Raw genomic sequence first — 20,399 nt, forward strand, 5'->3', positions numbered from 1 at the left:
GTTAGTTCTGTGACAAACTGTACTCTGTACTGTGTAGTGTGTAAAATGCATGGTGCAGTGCAACACCTAAGTACACATGTACTGTACTGTGTAGTGTGTAAAATGCATGGTGCAGTGCAACACCTAAGTACACATGATGTACTGTGTAGTGTGTAAAATGCATGGTGCAGTGCAACACCTAAGTACACATGTACTGTACTGTGTAGTGTGTAAAATGCATGGTGCAGTGCAACACCTAAGTACACATGTACTGTACTGTGCAGTGTGTAAAATGCATGGTGCAGTGCAACACCTAAGTACACATGTACTGTACTGTGTAGTGTGTAAAATGCATGGTGCAGTGGAACACCTAAGTACACATGTAATACAATCATCATATAGTTAGTACGGCCTTAAAGATAAGTCCTTGTTACCTGAGATTAGTTACCAGGACAACAGGCACTTCGTACATAACTACTCTCTCACACATGCAGTCATCTTTAAACAATTTTTATGCTCTATTTCTGATTCCTGTTATCATGAAGTACATAGTCAGCCATCTCTCTGTCCCCACGCCGTTTCTCCACTGACCAATTTTGTCATTATCAAATGTCAGCCTTCAGCATATCTCTGCTGTATTTGAGAGCGATGGAAAAACGGATTTACATAAGGATTAGCTGTACTATAGTCACCATCAGTGCACACACAGGTGAAAACAGCTCAGTAACATGCTTCACCGCACTCATACATTGCATCCAACACAACACATTGAGCAGCAGACAGCACACAGGCACACTGTGAAGGTCGGGTCTCCGTATGGACAACAAAAACAAGACTTCCGAATAATGATGATGAAAATAGCGAAAGTGGAGTGCACAGTACACTAACAAGTTGTGTACCGTAATGACGTAATGACGTCATGACGTAATGACGTAATGATCCGGCAAGGCAATTGCAGCAGTGGTACATGGTGTAAACCTTGGTAAAGTGTAAACGCATCATGTTGTGCAATGATAAGGAAAACAAGTGCAACATCAGTGCAGACACACACACACACACACACATTCTGTGCTGTAATTAAAAAAGAAGGCATGCAAAGTAAAGTGCAGTTCCGACAAAGTGTGTTCCTTGCTGATACAGAAAACAAAGTCAGAAAACAGCAGAGCATGAAAATACATTGCCGACTCCAACCATGTAGAATACTAGAGGCGAAAAGCAACAAAAATAGCAACGAAAACAGCTGGCAGTGAAAAAGCAACTAAAACAGCTGGCAGTGAAAAAGCAACGTAAACAGCTGGCAGTGAAAAAGCAACGAAAACAGCTGGCAGTGAAAAAGCAACGAAAATAGCAATGAAAACAGTGATGAGCTGCACAAAGACCACTCTGTGATCTCACATCATGGATAAAAGTAATGAAGTGCATGATCAGTCCACACACCCACCCACACACGTATTCTCTGCTGTAGTGATAAGAAAAATGATACAAGCGAAACAGCAGTGTACACAAACACATCATGTTGTGTAACTGTCACAGAAAACAAATGAAAACATCACTGCACACACACCCATGCAATCATATTGCAGGTCGGTAGTGATGTAGGCTGGCAAGGAAATAACAATGACAAAAGCTCACTGGGGTCTGGAATGATGGGTAAAAAAGAGGGAAACTGTGGGTCACACAAACAAATTCTGTGCTTTAGTGATGAGAAAAATAACAAGCGACACTGCAGTGCTGTAGTTCATAAACATTATACATGTAATTGTGTCATGTGAAAATAAAAGTAAAAAAACAAGTGACATCGCAATGCACACACGCACACATGCATATTTCCACGAGGCAATGATGGAGACTAGCAAGTGAAGCTGCAGTGCAATGCACAAGCCACGTTGTGATCAGAAATGATGGATAAAAACGAGTCCGACTGTGCAACATGCAAACAATCATGACAGTGTGTTCTGTTCCGTTGTAGTACTAAAAGCAAGCCGAACGGGAACTTCAGGGCAAAGACACACGTGGACATCATTGATGACGAAGAAGAGCAAGTGAAATGGCATTACGCACAAGCACATTGTGCTACAAAAATAGCTAGGCAAATTTTGTAGGCGGCTATAAGTGCACATGCACATACAAACACACACACACACACACATACATTCAACATACACATACGCTCACAAACACATACATTCATAAAAAAGACTTGAAAAAGATGAGTGAAAGTGTCAGTGAACACAAACGCAAAGTCCACAGTTCTCTGTAATACTGAGGTAAACAAGAGAAAGATTGGTTTACAAACATGCAGGACAATATCCAAGTGAAAGAGTAAACAACAAATTGCCACAATGGCCAATTTCTAGCCAGCATGACTACTAATTGATAATGTAAAACATCAGCCACTGCTCCGACTCTGGCCTCAGTGACCATGACAACGATAACCTGGTTGGAGAGTGTAGACACCTGTAACCTGTATGTGACAAACAAACACATACATGATGTACACATCATTTATACACACACACGTACACAAATACATGATGTACACATCATTTATACACACACACGTACACAAATACATGATGTACACATCATTTATACACACACACGTGTACACAAATACATGATGTACACATCATTTATACACACACACACACACAAATACATGTACACACACACACACACACACACACACACACACACACATACACACGTGTACACAAATACATGTACACACACACACACACACACACACACACACACACACACACATACACACGTGTACACAAATACATGTACACGCCCTTGTCTCAGGGGATTCTCTCCCTGCATTAGCTATGCTTGTCACATGCTATGAGATTGTGTCTAATAATAATAATAATAATAATTTATACACACGTGTACACAAATACATGTACACACACACACACACACACACACACCATGTCCCGTGTATCATGTATACGCCCGTCGCAAGAGAAGCACGACCCACAGATTTTCTATTATAGCAACGATAGCGAACAAGATCTGAATGAGACAGATCAAGACTTGCGCCAGATAACTGTCTAATCCACAAAACTGGCGAAGCCATGTGAATCAACCATCAATGCACACCTGGTCTACACCACACAGAGTACATCGGCATAAAACGGCAAAGACATTTACCTATGCACACCCTACACTTCCTGGGGTAACCAGTATATACAGCACGCTGCTTTGATGGAAGCAGACACTAGATGCGCTGGTACCTTCAAGTGAAATTGGAGTTATTAGATAACTCCAATTTCCATTTACCAACCAGCCTCGGCTACTGAGTACTGGGAACCCAGAGCCAACAGACATACCAACAACCTCAGCCACGAAAGATATTATAGTAAGGACACACTGGATTGTGGAGCCGAAACCAGTCCAACTTCCAAATGCTTACACGCACACACACACACACACACACACACGCACACACACACACACACACACACACACACACACACACACACACACACACACACACACTACTATAATTATTCCCGTAGCTATGCAGAAGACGTTACTTCAGTAGCGTCTGGCGCTAGCCAGGGTCCACACAGCTTTAATTTGATATTTGTTTGTTTGTTTGTTTGTTTGTGTCACGCCTGGCGCTATCCCGTATCTATCCCGTACCGTACCGTAACATCAAACACAGCTGGCCACATACAGCTGGCCGACATATTCAAAAAGGGATTTCAAACGCGAGATCATAACGTGAAGCAACTTTGAGGAATGAGTATGAATTTATAACATCCCTATGCTTTTTTGCCTAGGTCATCAAGGCGGTAGACGGTGTCGTATTACCCTGTCCCGTACCTGTCCCGTACCTGTACCGTACCGTACCATCAAAGACGGCTGGCCACATGCACAATGCATATTCAAATAGGGCTTTCAAATGCAACATCATAACGTGAAGCAACTTGGAAGAATTAGCACGTATGCGAAGTGTATCGGGGGATGCATGCAGGGCGATAGTGCGGGTTCCAATCCCACGTTATGTCTTCATTTGTCTAGGTCATCAAGGCAAAAAGCATAGCGTAGGGCCCTGAGCTTCCAAGCTCTCTCGTTCACAGCAGCCAGAAATGGCCACACTGCTCCCGAATATGCGGTGTACTTCAGTACACGGTTGGTGATGGTGGCAATGACACCATCACCATCATCAACACCAACGACGAAGACAATAACAACAAAACACACTTGCACACATGTGCACACACACGCACACACATGCACACGCACACACACACACACACACACACACACACACACACACACACCTGTCCTGTCCTGTCCTGTAGAGCCACTGCCACAGGGGTCACGTGGGCCCCGGAGGGGCATCAGAGAGGAAGATGGAGCACGCAGCCTGATGACGCCGGAGATGGTGGGGCAAACGGAACCGGCGAGAACACACGCATACATGGCTGAACGAATTACGCTGCTGGGCAGTCGGGCGCGGGCCAGTCCTCGAGCACCGGTGACGACCGCGGCCTTGCACAGACCGAAAGCAGCAGGCACACACAGCACAGTGTGCAGCACAGCAGGCATCCTGCACATAGACTTGCCGGGGCTCGGGAGGCTGAGGCTGAGGTGCGGAACAGCAGTGAACAGCTAGACCACCCTTGCTGCGAAACCAACGCCCACAATCTCCACAGTGGCAAGCCCCTCGCTGCTCAGCAATCAGCTTTGCCCGCTCAACCACACATTTGTGGCGAGCACGATCTCCAGGGTGCGAGAATGACCGATTGCAATCCGCAGTTATCACTGGGTCAGGCTGAGGCACATTCTCCACAGGCTCGGCGTACATAGTCCGCCAGTCAGCACGGGACTCACAGGCGATAGGGTACCATTCCTTGGTGAGGCCACGAACTCTTAAGTCGGAGACAACGCAATCCTTCCAGCGCTTGCGAGGGCCATGTGCTGGGCGACGTGTGAGAAGTGAGCCAAACAGGATCTGTCTCGGCATCCGGCTACTGTCCATTCGAGCAACATGGCCCAGCCACTCTAGGCGATGCTGTGCGACCTTCACGCAGATGGTATCAGAGTCACCCCACATCTCCAACAGTTGGGCGTTGGTCGTGTGATTATTCCAGCAATCTCTGCGGGACACACCCAGGATGGAACGGATGCACCGCATATGAAAGACTGACAAACGTCTGAGATCGTGTTGCAATGGTGTCCAACACTCTGACCCATAGAGGAGGAGCGACAGCACACATGCATTAAACACACACCTCTTGATATGCAAATCAAGGTCAGGATTGCTGAAGATGGTTCCTTGCAAGGCGCCACAAGCACGAGAGGCATGCGCAATCCGAGCAGTGATGTCCTGTGTCGACCGGCCACCGCGATGAATGAGAGATCCCAGATACCGGAACTCCGAAACACACTCGATGACCGTGCCAGCTAGCTCGATTGGAGCGCAGTCCCCAGGCGAAACATCCCTACCTGCAACCAAGAACTGTGTCTTGGTAGCGCTAACTTTAAGCCCAAACTCAGCTGCGGTCGTGTCAAACACTGCAAGTGCCGTCTCCGCCCCTGCACGAGTCGTCGCGAAAAGTGCTGAGTCGTCTGCAAACTGTGACTCAGTGGCAATGGCAACCGGATCCGTCCTGGTAGGCTTGCGGTAAAGGTTATTGTCACCATCACAATGCCGGAACTCAAAACCAACACCGGGTACATCTCGGACTCGTCGCTGCCACACAGTCACCACCGCCCACATGAAGATGTTAAACAGCACAGGTGCCATGGTGCACCCCTGACGGAGACCATTCGTGACGCGGATAGGGTCAGTTGTCGTGTTCTCTACCCGAACCACCGCCGACATGTCAGTGTGAAAGGAACGGATCACGGCAAGCATGGGAGCAGGGATACCCGCTCGGGATAAGACTTCCCACAGGCAATCCCGAGGCACGGAATCATAGGCTTTCTTGAGGTCTATAAATACAAAGAAGCCTTTGCAGTCGTGCTCAATGGTCTTCTCGAGGAACTGCCGAACACTGAAAACCATATCTGTACAAGATCGGCCACGCCTGAAGCCACACTGAGACTCTGGGAGAAAATCTGCAGCCACGGACTGGAGACGAGTCTGGATGACGCTCGCCAGAACCTTGCCCACAACATCCAGCAGTGAGATACCCCGCCAATTATCACAGCGAGATAAATCCCCTTTCTTTGGGATGGGGACCAACGTGGCGTCCACCCACTCCTGCGGGACCACCCCAGCACGCCACACATCGCCAAACAGCTCCACAAGCTTGGCGGTGAGGTCAGGGCCACCCCTCTTCAGCATCTCAGGGAGGATGCCAGAGGCTCCAGCGGACTTGCCGTTCTGTAGGCGGGAGATAGCGCGGCTGACTTCACGGAGAGTCGGCGCCTCAGCAAGATGATCAGCCTCCTGTCGCTGTGGGATGTCGTCCAGGGCATTGCGATTCCATGCACTTGCCACGTTGAGAACACCGTCAAAGTGTCTTCCCCACCGGTGGCTCTGCTCCTCTGGTGAACTACAGATGTTACCGTTCTCATCCAGCACGGCGGAAGTGCGCACAGGGGCGAGGCCCCGGGTACAAGACTGGAGGTCATGGATGCACTTCCATACGACCGCTCCATTGAATCTCGACTCTGTGGCCGCCTGTGCCTTTGCCTTTATCCAGTCTACCCTAGCCGAGGATATGGAAGCACGCGCCCTGGATCTAGCCACCTTAAACGCTGTGTAGTGCGAGCAGTCGCGGCTCTGGCCACTACATAGCCAGTCGGTATAGCACCGATTCCGTCACACACACACACATACACATACACACACACATGCACACACATACACACACCACGCACGCAAGAGCACACTCACGCGCGCACGCATACACATACACTAAACACACTTCAGTGTATACTTGGTCCGTCTAGTTAAATTTTGCGCTTTTCTTTGCACTTGATAATATGTTGATATTTTGGTGTTCTGCCAGTGCTGTATGGCATGGAACCACCGATTCACCATCCTAACATAACCATTGAGCAGTGCTTCCGACGACATGGCAGCACAAACCATCACAGAAGTTGCGATCGGTTCGTTTGAGTCTTTTTCACTGGAGCTGGCGCCAACAAACACTTCCGTCCGCGCTAGAAAACGCTGCAACCTCTGTTCCAGTCCGTAAAATAGGTTGGGATGTTCGCATTTCAGAGCGAAGGAAAATACAGTTTCTGCTTACTTCCAGCTGTCTGGTGGCGAGAATGGTTGAACACAAGGAGTTTTAGAGAAGCTGGAAAAGTGCTTCGCGAGCTTGAATTTCAGTGCTCGCACAGTACAGCGCCCAGTGAAAAGTTATCACCAGCAAAACGCTGACGAAGAAACTACACCTCAAGTAGACATCTCCAGAATATGAGACCAATCCGGAGGACACACTTTGAAGCTCACAGAGGACTGTGCAAAGGAGCTAATCAAAATAACCACCAAGTCCTGAGGGAAACTCTCGTGCAAAGGACTTTCAGGAAACCAGCCGAAAAGACTAGTTCAAGCCCTTAGGAATTAGGAAATTAGGTGCAGTAGATCTACACACAGGTGTTACATCAATCAAGCGGAAGCTATCACTGCGCTGCAGGGTATGGGAGGGCCTTCAAGCAGCCAAACAATTTTCAAGCAGTTGTCATGGCAACCCGCAGTGGTGATGTAATCAGATAGGAGTGTGCTGATCACTGACCTGGTTAGACTTGATCACTCTCCGTCAGCAAACTGTTCATCTGCTCAAGACGCGTTGTGTACAGTCCGAATTCCTTGACCATCTTGCACAGGTTGATGTAGCCATCACGTTCCTGTGCCATGATGATAGCCAGCAGCTCACGGTTGTGGGGTTCGTTACCATGGTTTCTCTCAGTGAGCGCGAGCCTGTCGATCCGAGCAAGATCCGTAAAGAATCCGTACTTCTGCGCTTTGCCACGTAGGCTGGCAGCATCTAGTGATTGCAGCCAGATGTGGATATCATTAATGAAGATGGCATGTTTGAATGGGTTCTTCAAGAACGTCTCTGAAAAGCAGAAAAGAACGTGACCATATTGTTGAGGCCAATGTACAATCTGATCAGGTGCTGTTTCTGCCAAAGCAGCAAAGGCAGTATAAACGTTCTCCAGACAAAGTGCCTGTAATGAGAAATTATCAAACACCCTTAGAAACTCTTCCAGCCCGTCAATTTTATTAAATAAGCGACGAGGACATAATAGATTTCCCTGATGAGTGTGTCATGAAAAATGATTAGGAAATTTTGCATTTAGATTCATCATATTATTCTCTTCTTTTTGTTTCGTAACGTCCGCCTTACTAATACTATTCTTGACATTTTTTATCGGTTGAACGCGTCCTTATCGCCATCAAGTTTTTAAGTTGTGCATTCGCCTCATAATGCATGCTGCCACAACACTCTGATTAACTTTGCTATGAATGAAGCCACAGTTTTTATAGCTGACAATAACGAGATTGCTGCAATACTTCTACACCTAGATACCTGACAATAACGAGATTGCTTCAATACTTCTACACCTAGGTACCTGGCTCGGAATTTGCATTCACGGTGCTTGCAATGCTTTTCTTTTCTCAAGCACATTTCAAGACAAGATGATACAGTTTTGCTCTCGCTTTCATTGTTAAAATTCACACTTGTAAATTTCTCTGCTGTTGTTCTTAGTGTTATTTCTCTAACTTAGATTATCTATGATAGCTCCATTTTGTTTCAGTGTCCTTTAGTGCAACGACGATTCCTGAGGAGTGTTGCACGAAAACTTGTTTGTATCCTTGTTTTCTCTACACAATTTCTTCATATTTTCATCGTTTTATTGTCTTCACATTTTCGCATTGTATGAATAAAGTGTACATTAATGTCGATTCAGCTTGTCTTATTGATTGGGGTAATAAAATTATTGTCTCCTCGCCGTTTGTTTTAATATACTTATACCTCTCCATATTCACCCTATCATCCCTATCACCCTATCATCCCTACAGCCCAACAAACGAGTCACGTTGGTCATACATGCACATGTACGCAGAACTAACGTAAGTCGTTGTTACTTCACTACCGACTGGCATATTCTTGCATGAATCGGAGAGCGACGTGTTCTTGACAGAATCTTGTTCAAGTTTTTTTAGGACAGATCGTGTACACGTACTGGTGCATGTGGCACGAGAGGCGACGACCTTGGAGAATACGCTCGAGCCAATCTCCTTGGAGAACACGCTCGAGCCAATCACCTTGGAGAACACGCTCGAGCCAATCACCTTGGAGAACATGCTCGAGCCAATCACCTTGGAGAACACGCTCGAGCCAATCACCTTGGAGAACACGCTCGAGCCAATCACCTTGGAGAACATGCTCGAGCCAATCACCTTGGAGAACACGCTCGAGCCAATCACCTTGGAGAACACGCTCGAGCCAATCACCTTGGAGAACACGCTCGAGCCAATCACCTTGGAGAACACGTTTGTGCTTTACGAGAGCCAGTCGTCGTACGTTTCGATGCGAAGATTTGACGAATCCATGAGCATAACGCCAATTCAGGAGTAGTTTCACAGACACGATCCAAGCGATTCTGCCCTCCCTTATTTTCTTTTCAGGCATCGCTCCGGAGCTTTTGTATGCCCTAGAAAAGTTCTACGCCAACGTCCATGAACAAAATATTCCTGAGTACAAATGAAATTCCTTGTTTGCCGCTTGATCCGAAATCCATCGACATATTGAGCGTCCAAAACCTTGTTTGCTTGTTTGAACGCTCCGTCTGTGAAGATGCTCACTGTTGGCTGATACTAGTAACTTGTCAGCACCTGGTCATATGCGGATTCAGCGCCCAGTGGCAAGCAAGGAATTTCGTTTGTACTCAGAAAAGTCCTGTTTACGGAAGTTAGCGTAGAACCTTTCTACGACACTGGCCAGCTCTGGTGTACTGACTGAAGTTAAGCTCAGCACTGAGTACTGCTCTCTTCACAGTACGTATCGAAAAGTGGTGAATATAAGCGGTGAATATGTAGCAATTTCCACCACTTATGTAGATGGCCAATTGCATGAGGGTGAATATGGAATCAAGTACTTCGAAGTATAAGCCAGTGTATAAAGAGCAAGAAGGTATGTATTTTTGCTTATGTATATAGCATACAGACAGACTAAGACAACAATAGTAACAGCACACACATTGAAGGGCAGTTGAGCGCAGATAGATGAGAGCAGAATAAAGGGAGAAGTCCTATGTTAAAAGGAATCACGCACCTGTTTGTGCAGAGAGCTCCGCTACATCCTCCTCATGCAGGTTTGCAATGCGTTCGTCTGTTGACCGCATGGCATGGCTGAAGACACACACACACACACACACACACACACACACACACACACAAACACACATATACACACATACACATACACACAAACATACACATACACACATACACACACACACACACACAAACACACACACACACAAACACACATATACACACACACACATACACACACACACACAAACACACACACACACACAAACACACACACACACACACACACAAACACACACACACACACAAACACACATATACACAAACACACACACACATACACATACAGTAAAACCTGGTTTATGCGACCATGACACGGTGCAAGGAAAAGCGGTCATTAAAACCAGGTGGTCTTTAGAACCAGGTCCCACAATCTCTGTGTAGAACTGTCTGTGCATGGAAAAACGGTGGTTAAGATCAGGTAGTGGTTAAAACGAGAGGTCACTTAAACCAGGTTTTACTGTACACACACATTTTAAATGAACAAACATGCAATATACTCACCAGTTGATGACATAAAAATCGATACATGCGCACACATATAGTTGCCGACATTCCTGGCCGCACTCCTGAGCGCATTCCTGCCCACACGCTTGCCACCGCCCAAACGCCTGCCCACGCTCTTGACCTCACATTTTTTGCCCACGCTCCCCTGCCCACACTTTTCTGCGTGCAGTCCTGACCGAACTACTGCCCACACTCCTGCCAACATTCCTGAACACAATTATGCTCGCACTCTTGCCCATACTCCTCCCCGCACTTCTCGGCTCGCATGCCTGATCACACCTTCCGGCACTCCTTCCCACAATCCCTCCAACGCTGATCAGTTCTACCTGCACTCCTCAGTCCTGCCCGCACTCCCCAGTCTTGCCCGCAATCCTCAGTCCTGCCCGCACTACTGCCTACACTTCTGCCCGCAATACTGCCTACATTTGCCCGCACTACCGACTAGTGGTGAAATCCGACATCTCCCCTCTCGGACACACGCTCGAGGATTGCCTCAACACTGCACGGGACAAAAAGCTATGGCTGGACTTAATTGACAAATGTACATTGGTGTAAAAAATGGCATGTACTTGTCATGTGCTAGAACCTGTATATGGGTTTTTTCGTCTGCTATTCTTCCTGCTGCAATCTATTTCATGGTGAAACAGTTGACAGATGCGTGGAACCCATTATCTGGGAGACATGCGACCTGTATTATTATTATTATGATTGCCACCTACACTACTGCCTACACTACTGCCTGCACTACTGCCTACACTACTGCCTACACTATTGCCTACACTATTGCCTACACTACTGCCTACACTACTGCCAGCACTACTGCCTACACTACTGCCTACACTACTGCCTGCACTACTGCCTACACTACTGCCTACACTACTGCCTACACTACTGCCTACACTACTGCCTGCACTACTGCCTACACTACTGCCTACACTACTGCCTACACTACTGCCTACACTACTGCCTACACTACTGCCTACACCACTGCCTACACTACTGCCTACACTACTGCCTACACTACTGCCTACACTACTGCCTACACTACTGCCTGCACTACTGCCTACACTACTGCCTACACTACTGCCTACACTACTGCCTACACTACTGCCTGCACTACTGCCTGCACTACTGCCTACACTACTGCCTACACTACTGCCTACACTACTGCCTACACTACTGCCTACACTACTGCCTACACTACTGCCTACACTACTGCCTACACTACTGCCTACACTACTGCCTACACTACTGCCTACACTACTGCCTGCACTACTGCCTACACTACTGCCTGCACTACTGCCTACACTACTGCCTACACTACTGCCTACACTACTGCCTGCACTACTGCCTACACTACTGCCTACACTACTGTCTACACTACTGCCTACACTACTGCCTACACTACTGCCTACACTACTGCCTACACTACTGCCTGCACTACTGCCTGCACTACTGCCTACACTACTGCCTACACTTCTGCCTACACTACTGCCTACACTACTGCCTACACTACTGCCTACACAACTGCCTACACTACTGCCTACACTACTGCCTGCACTACTGCCTACACTGCTGCCTACACTACTGCCTACATTACTGCCTACACTACTGCCTGCACTACTGCCTACACTACTGCCTACACAACTGCCTACACTACTGCCTACACTACTGCCTACACTACTGCCTACAGTACTGCCTACACTACTGCCTACACTACTGCCTACACTACTGTCCGCAGTTCTCTTCACACACTTTACCTCACACTAGGATTTAGGCTGTACACCCGTTCATGCACTCACCACAATAATTATGCTGAAGTGATATTTGCAAAACATGTTATTATTAAAACAAACAGTGTAGGGAAATTATTGCTACTGCCTACTGACCAGCACTTTGGTCGAGTGGTTGTGGGCTTTCCTGCCAATCCCAAGGTTCTGAGTTCAAGACCAGTGCTGACACCAGTGAGCGTGTACATTGTTAACAAATGCTGTGATGCAAGCGTGAAGCACTTTACATGCAGTTATAACTGCTCTGACAACCACGGTTAAATGGCTACTGACTACACTGTCAGGGCTCACCACGACCGTACAAAGCGTCAATAACGCTCATTTGGATTTGACCATTCAGCGCACGGCAAAACGGGCTGTTTCCTGCAATTGTGGGGTGTTTTCTGAGTGGAACTTGGCTGTATTCGTTGGTTTTAGACATTAGGCGATTGTGGATTCGTGTTCAGAAAGTGTGTCTTTGGAGGGTTACCGTCTTTTTTCGAGTTGGCCTTCGTTTGGCTGAGATCGGATGGTTAAATCACTCAAACGCGAAGGCGTGCAAACAAGTGAATGAAGGGAAAATTAAAAACCAGGGACGGTAAACCGATAGAGAATTCCAAGACCTTGAAAATGAGCTATCGATGGTGAGAATCAGCCAAGGAGAACCGCTGTTCTACTTTTTTGAAGATATCAAGGTCGGCCGTGCGTCGCCGCGCGCACCAACAAAAACTGGCAGCCGTGCGCATATCGGGAAGTGCAACAGAGAGACAGCAAGCGTTCCAAGTGAAGAGTTTACCTTCGTGTTGACTCAAGCTAAGGACTCGTGCCAGTCAGGGATCATACCAGTCACCTCTCATCATGGTCATGACTAAGTGTACATTTGTGGCCAGAAAACTCCCCACTCGCAGCGTGAAATCTGCGAGGCCAAACAGAAAAGGGTGTGCCGAGTCGCGATCCGAAAATGCTGAGTTCTACAGACACCATTGGTTAGCTAGGCGCGGCAAATTCTTGTAGATGCCAGGACTCCAGTTCACCAGTACCTTACGGACATATCTTGGTCGACACCCTCCAGCGGATTGAGAAAAATGACCAAGATGGCTTGGAGAAAGGACGTCTTCTCCGCGTGTCTTTCCCGACATCAAACAACAAGATTCGCTTCGGCACTGGCCCTTCGCTGTACAGAGTAGACCAGGGAGTCGTAAGATACCGGTATTTTACGACTAGACTGTACATCGCTGTACATCGAGGAGCATGAACTCGGGTGCGTAGCCGCTATGACTGCACACACTCTGGCCTCCGCGGCATCGCCATGTTTTCAAAATGGTGGTCGACGCTTTTCGAATTTTGTATGGTCGGGGTGAGCCCTGACTGTATTTGAAGTGAGGGTAACATAGAGGCAGCTAACGAGGTTTGCACCTTGTCGGGCATTGCATGTGATACTTACTAAGTCACCTTCGCTGTCACGCACTGCATCTGCCACCCTGGTATCTCAGGCATGGTGGTGGCCTTGTACAAGCGAAACTTCCTAGACTGGTTGTGTTTCTCAACACAATTCTATAAACGGTTGTGTTGCGCGTCTGCGATCTTTACTTTCTTCTGATGATCCTCAAAATAGGGAAATGTGTTTTAAAAGGATCTGGGAACTACACAGCTCAATAAGACCTTTCTGGTTTCTAGGGATGATGCCGCCGCATGAAAAGACCACATGAAAAGGCTACATGAAAAGACAACATGAACGCTTTTGCAGATATATTCCCAGTAAGCCATGAACGGAGACCCCTCGACTTAGGCCTCGGCCTTTCGGGAATCCAGAAATAAAATTTAAAAAAAAGACCACATGAAAAGACCACATGAAAATACCACATGAAAAGACTACATGAAAAGACCACATGAAAAGACCACTTGAAAAAACCACATGAAAAGACCACATGAAAATACCACATGAAAAGACCACATGAAATGACCACATGAAAAAACTACATGAAAAGACAACATGAAAATACCACATGAAAAGACTACATGAAAAGACCACATGAAAATACCGCATTAAAAGACCACATGAAAAGACCACCTGAAAATACCACATGAAAAGACTACATGAAAAGACCACATGAAAATGCCACATGAAAAGACCACATGAAAAGACTACATGAGAAGACCACATGAAAATACCACAGGAAAAGCCTACATGAAAAGACCACATGAAAATGCCACATGAAAAGACCACATGAAAAGACCACAAGAAAAGACTACATGAAAAGACCACATGAAAAGACCACATGAAAAGACAGCATGAAAAGTCGTCAGATGCCGCTTCTTTACGGATGGAGAGGAAAACTCAGATTCACCAATTACAGTTTACGGGCAAAGGTGAAAACCCACTTTCTGCATCAATGTTGCCCTGTTTTCCACACCTCGTGTTCCCAACTACCTGTGGTGTACGGCACAATTAAAGCAATCCTCTTCAAGTCAGGACTTGATCATGGTACATATATCTGCCATTGCACAATCATGGTCTGAGAACTCACTCACTGGGCCGGCCTGACTCATTATGCTGGAAATGGTGCAGTACATTTCACTGAATGTTACCTAGGACTGATTCAACGGTTCTATACTTCATTGTTCAGCAATGCATGAATAGAACTTACAGTGGTGAAGTGGATAGGACAATACCGCAGCTTCCATCACCAGCTAGATGGTCAGCATGGCCTGATACATTCAACAGGAAAGAACAGAAAACAGCATATAAAAACTATCCATGTCTCTGTGCTGGACCCAGCGGTGGATCGCTGCAAGAGCCATTCGTTACCGACAGCAATTTCACATTCTAGGCCTGGACATGTCCAAGGCCTTCGATACGATTAACCGCCTGAAGCTGCTGGAGGTGATGTCTGCAATCACCAATCCAGATTGCACATGTCTCATCCACCACCTACTCCACAACACAACTATCACTGTTAAGGTTGCAAGTGCCACAGCTGAACCGTTTGAGAGCACTATTGGAACACCACAAGGCGACAGTCTCAGCCCAGTTCTCTTCATCTGCTATCTGGAGGCTGCACTACAGGAATGCAGAACTCGTCTCGCGCCCCGCCCTGCTGGCGACGCAAGTCTACCACCAGAGACGGGTTATGCAGATGACATCTCCTATTATTCAACCTGCAGGCTGTGGCTTGAGAATGCTCTGCCTGTAATAGCAGACACACTGCACGATTGGTCATTAAAAGTAAATCCAGATAAAACAGAGTGGATCCGTGTGTCACCTGATTCCGAGAGCTGGCGGACATCTAGGCAGCTTGGCTCCTTGATGGGGGAGGAAGAGGATGTTCGGCGCAGGATGGAACTTGCCTCTCGCGTGTTTGGCCAGCTGTACGCCCTATGGCTGCGTAGAGATAAAGTAGCGGAGAAGACACGCTTACGCCTGTACAACGCTATCGTACTGCCGACATTCCTGTACAATTGCGAGACCTGGGGATTATCGTCAACAGCAATGGCCAAGGCAGACGCATTCCACCGGCGTCAAATGCGATCACTCCTTGGAATACGATACCCAGACACAATTTCAAACGACGACCTATACCGCAGAACCAAGAGCAACCCTATATCAGACACAGTTGCATGTAGGCGACTACGAATGACCGGTCATGTGCTACGGATGGACACGGACACGCCACCGCAAGTAGCCATGAGCGGCTATTTTGACAAGGGCAACAAAGCACCTCGTGGACGGCCAAGGTTGACACTGGCCACAAGTCTGGTTGCTCAGCTGAATAAGCTGGGTGTGCCAATGAAGACCATGGAAGACCTTTCCAGGTGCCGACAGCAAGCAGCAGACAAGACAGACTGGAGGAAACTGTGCAGCTCGACACCCGGCGAGAAATCGGTATCAGCAGCTACTACACCTAGCTGATGATGCTCACAAGACAGAAGCGGAAAAAACACTGAATTTCTTTATTTAGTGCTCTACTACGCGAAATGTGCTATTATTATTATTATTATTATGTCTCTGTGCAGAAAAAATTTGATTATAGGAATGGGTATAAATTATAAACTGATTTCATAAAAGGTAAGCATAAAACACATTCCTAACTTGTCATGTATTCACTATCCACAGAGACAATGACTCTTCTACTTGTCATGTATTCACTATCCACAGAGACAATTACTCTTCTACTTGTCATGTATTCACTATCCACAGAGACAATGACTCTTCTACTTGTCATGTATTCACTATCCACAGAGACAATGACTCTTCTACTTGTCATGTATTCACTATCCACAGAGACAATTACTCTTCTACTTGTCATGTATTCACTATCCACAGAGACAATTACTCTTCTACTTGTCATGTATTCACTATCCACAGAGACAATGACTCTTCTACTTGTCATGTATTCACTATCCACAGAGACAATGACTCTTCTACTTGTCATGTATTCACTATCCACAGAGACAATTACTCTTCTACTTGTCATGTATTCACTATCCACAGAGACAATGACTCTTCTACTTGTCATGTATTCACTATCCACAGAGACAATGACTCTTCTACTTGTCATGTATTCACTATCCACAGAGACAATTACTCTTCTACTTGTCATGTATTCACTATCCACAGAGACAATTACTCTTCTACTTGTCATGTATTCACTATCCACAGAGACAATGACTCTTCTACTTGTCATGTATTCACTATCCACAGAGACAATTACTCTTCTACTTGTCATGTATTCACTATCCACAGAGACAATTACTCTTCTACTTGTCATGTATTCACTATCCACAGAGACAATGACTCTTCTACTTGTCATGTATTCACTATCCACAGAGACAATTACTCTTCTGCTTGTCATGTATTCACTATCCACAGAGACAATTACTCTTCTACTTGTCATGTATTCACTATCCACAGAGACAATGACTCTTCTACTTGTCATGTATTCACTATCCACAGAGACAATGACTCTTCTACTTGTCATGTATTCACTATCCACAGAGACAATTACTCTTCTACTTGTCATGTATTCACTATCCACAGAGACAATGACTCTTCTACTTGTCATGTATTCACTATCCACAGAGACAATGACTCTTCTACTTGTCATGTATTCACTATCCACAGAGACAATTACTCGTCTACTTGTCATGTATTCACTGTCCACAGAGACAATTACTCTTCTACTTGTCATGTATTCACTATCCACAGAGACAATGACTCTTCTACTTGTCATGTATTCACTATCCACAGAGACAATTACTCTTCTACTTGTCATGTATTCACTATCCACAGAGACAATTACTCTTCTACTTGTCATGTATTCACTATCCACAGAGACAATTACTCTTCTACTTGTCATGTATTCACTATCCACAGAGACAATTACTCTTCTACTTGTCATGTATTCACTATCCACAGAGACAATGACTCTTCTACTTGTCATGTATTCACTATCCACAGAGACAATGACTCTTTTACTTGTCATGTATTCACTATCCACAGAGACAATCACTCTTCTACTTGTCATGTATTCACTATCCACAGAGACAATTACTCTTCTACTTGTCATGTATTCACTATCCACAGAGACAATTACTCTTCTACTTGTCATGTATTCACTATCCACAGAGACAATTACTCTTCTACTTGTCATGTATTCACTATCCACAGAGACAATGACTCTTCTACTTGTCATGTATTCACTATCCACAGAGACAATTACTCTTCTACTTGTCATGTATTCACTATCCACAGAGACAATTACTCTTCTACTTGTCATGTATTCACTATCCACAGAGACAATGACTCTTCTACTTGTCATGTATTCACTATCCACAGAGACAATTACTCTTTTTTTCGTACAGAATCTCATGCAAACTGAAGTTCTCTTTGAGACCTGAGCAAGCTCATAGATCAAATGAGCCTCTAAATTCAAAAAGGTGGCTTATGTCATTTTTGAGCATTTTGAGTGATCTATACCCTGGCATTGCTGTATCCCAGCTGATCACTGTAAAAACACCTAGGTCTAAAATTGTCATGTTTCACAGAGTTATAGGTGTTTCAACAAGTGTTATTTTTCGTTGGCTGAGCGTAGTGAATGAAACGAAAAATGTATTTTTTTGCCAGCATTTTCACCATAGTTACGGCACCAGGATTGCGTCAGCTGTTTTTTGTCAGTGTTCTCAAACTTTTCTCTTCATCGTGGTCTTTCTCTTTTCGTTGTAGTTTGCATTTTTGTTCGTCCGTGGAAGAGTTTGACCATGCCACAAACGAGAAGTAAAAACTCGCTGGCAAGCGTTTCGCTTGCGCCCCTGGTTCATATCCCAGTTCCACCCAGAAAAAGCGGACCCGGTCCGCCTCACCTGGAGCTGTCGGCACGGCCCGAAAGCGTATCCATGCTGGCAACGTCGAGGAGCAAGTACCTACTCTGGATCCTGTCATGGTGGATTCCCCGGAGGTTGCCGGCGCCCCGCCAGCTTGTTTCGCGCAGGCCTTCGGACAGCTGTCAGAGGAGATCCAGGATGTCAAGAGAGAGACGAGGGCTGCGCGGGCTGAGCTGGCAGCCTCCAAGTCGAACCAGGTCACGTTGAAGCAAGCTGGCCTGTAAAAACAATTCGACGTAAACCAAACTGTGCTTGATGGCGTGGAGGGAGCGCTCACTCAACTGCCATCAGGTCATGACGCGGCTGCATACCTAGAAAAAAGTAAGGCGACCCTGACCCTCCGCCAGAAGCATCTCCGGATTGCGGACGCTTACGATTGGAAAATAGTCGAAGTTTATGAAAACGGGGTGCTGCGTGACGGGATGGCAGATGACAAGAGGATTGCTGAGGCGGCTGCAACAGCACGGCGGATAGCAGCACGTCCTGATAGCACGCGGGAGCATCAGGAGCGGAATATTCGCACCCCCAGCCAGCAGTATATGTCACGGCCGCCTGCACAGTTCGGCCGAAGAAACACTGGCTTCGGGGCGTTCAGAGACGGAGGCAGAGTTCTGGGCTCTGTGGGAGTCACCTGCTATGCCTATGGACAGGTGGGTCACATGGCCAGAGTATGCCCCAGCCAGCAGCGTGGTCCATGGCAACACCAACCGTGATTTGGTGGAGCAGCCAATGGGCAATTCGGCGGCCCCAGTATGCTTAGTGCTTCACCAGCGGCAGCAGCCCTCATGCCAGCCCAGCACCCACAATAAGATAAGTGTGCACGGGCGGCTTAAGCCATGTGTTAGTTTTTGGCGTGGTATTGGCGTGTCAGAGTTTGTATTGAAGATTATTGGGTGTGGATATTTTTTGTGTTTCACTGCCCTTCCTCCTCCAAAGGTCATCTGTAATTCCCCTTGCTGTTTTCTCCAATGCTGAGTTTGTGTCCTCCAATGTCCGGGATTTATGTTTGTCGGGTGCCGTTGAGGAAGCCCCACTGGCCAGCTTAGTTGTGGTCAGTCCTTTGGGTGTGGTTCCAATGAAAAATGGGAAGCTCCGCCTAATATTTATCTGCGGTATGTTAATCAATTCCTAGCTGATATGCGTTTCTCTTTTGAAGATCTTCGTGTTATTCCCCAGTTATTTCAGTCCGAGTGCTTTATGTTCACATTAGACTTGGAGGAGGCATAGTTATTGGATTTTTTCTTGTCTTGGAAAGCAATGGTGTAGATTTATATGGGCTGGGCTTGATCCTATGCGCAAATGGGTGCTAGCGGAGTGCTGTCACTACAGTCTATGGAGGGCATGCATGTTTGTGTGAGGCTCCCTGGGAGCAAAGGTGTGCAACACTTGGTGATCTGCATGCCTATGGGAGGCAGAGCGTGAGCTCCCTGGGAGCGTGTGTG

At 46.5% G+C, this 20,399-nt stretch overlaps 1 protein-coding gene across 1 annotated transcript in view; it reads right to left on the reverse strand.

Annotated features, from left to right (window-relative positions):
* Positions 1 to 788: 788 nt before the first annotated feature.
* The window catches only part of LOC135827044 (uncharacterized), a 63,054-nt gene continuing 43,443 nt past the window's right edge, over positions 789 to 20,399 (reverse strand). Inside the window, exons 12-15 of the mRNA XM_065339566.1 lie at positions 15,225 to 15,285; positions 10,239 to 10,315; positions 7,692 to 8,015; positions 789 to 2,443 (exon numbers count right to left, since the gene is read on the reverse strand). Of these exons, the coding sequence (XP_065195638.1) occupies positions 7,696 to 8,015; positions 10,239 to 10,315; positions 15,225 to 15,285 (458 nt within the window). The 3' untranslated portion in view covers positions 789 to 2,443; positions 7,692 to 7,695. The remainder of the gene's footprint in view (positions 2,444 to 7,691; positions 8,016 to 10,238; positions 10,316 to 15,224; positions 15,286 to 20,399) is intronic.

The sequence above is a fragment of the Sycon ciliatum genome, chromosome 11, assembly GCF_964019385.1.
Source record: "Sycon ciliatum chromosome 11, ocSycCili1.1, whole genome shotgun sequence".
In the NCBI taxonomy this organism is placed as follows: Eukaryota; Metazoa; Porifera; class Calcarea; order Leucosolenida; family Sycettidae; genus Sycon; species Sycon ciliatum.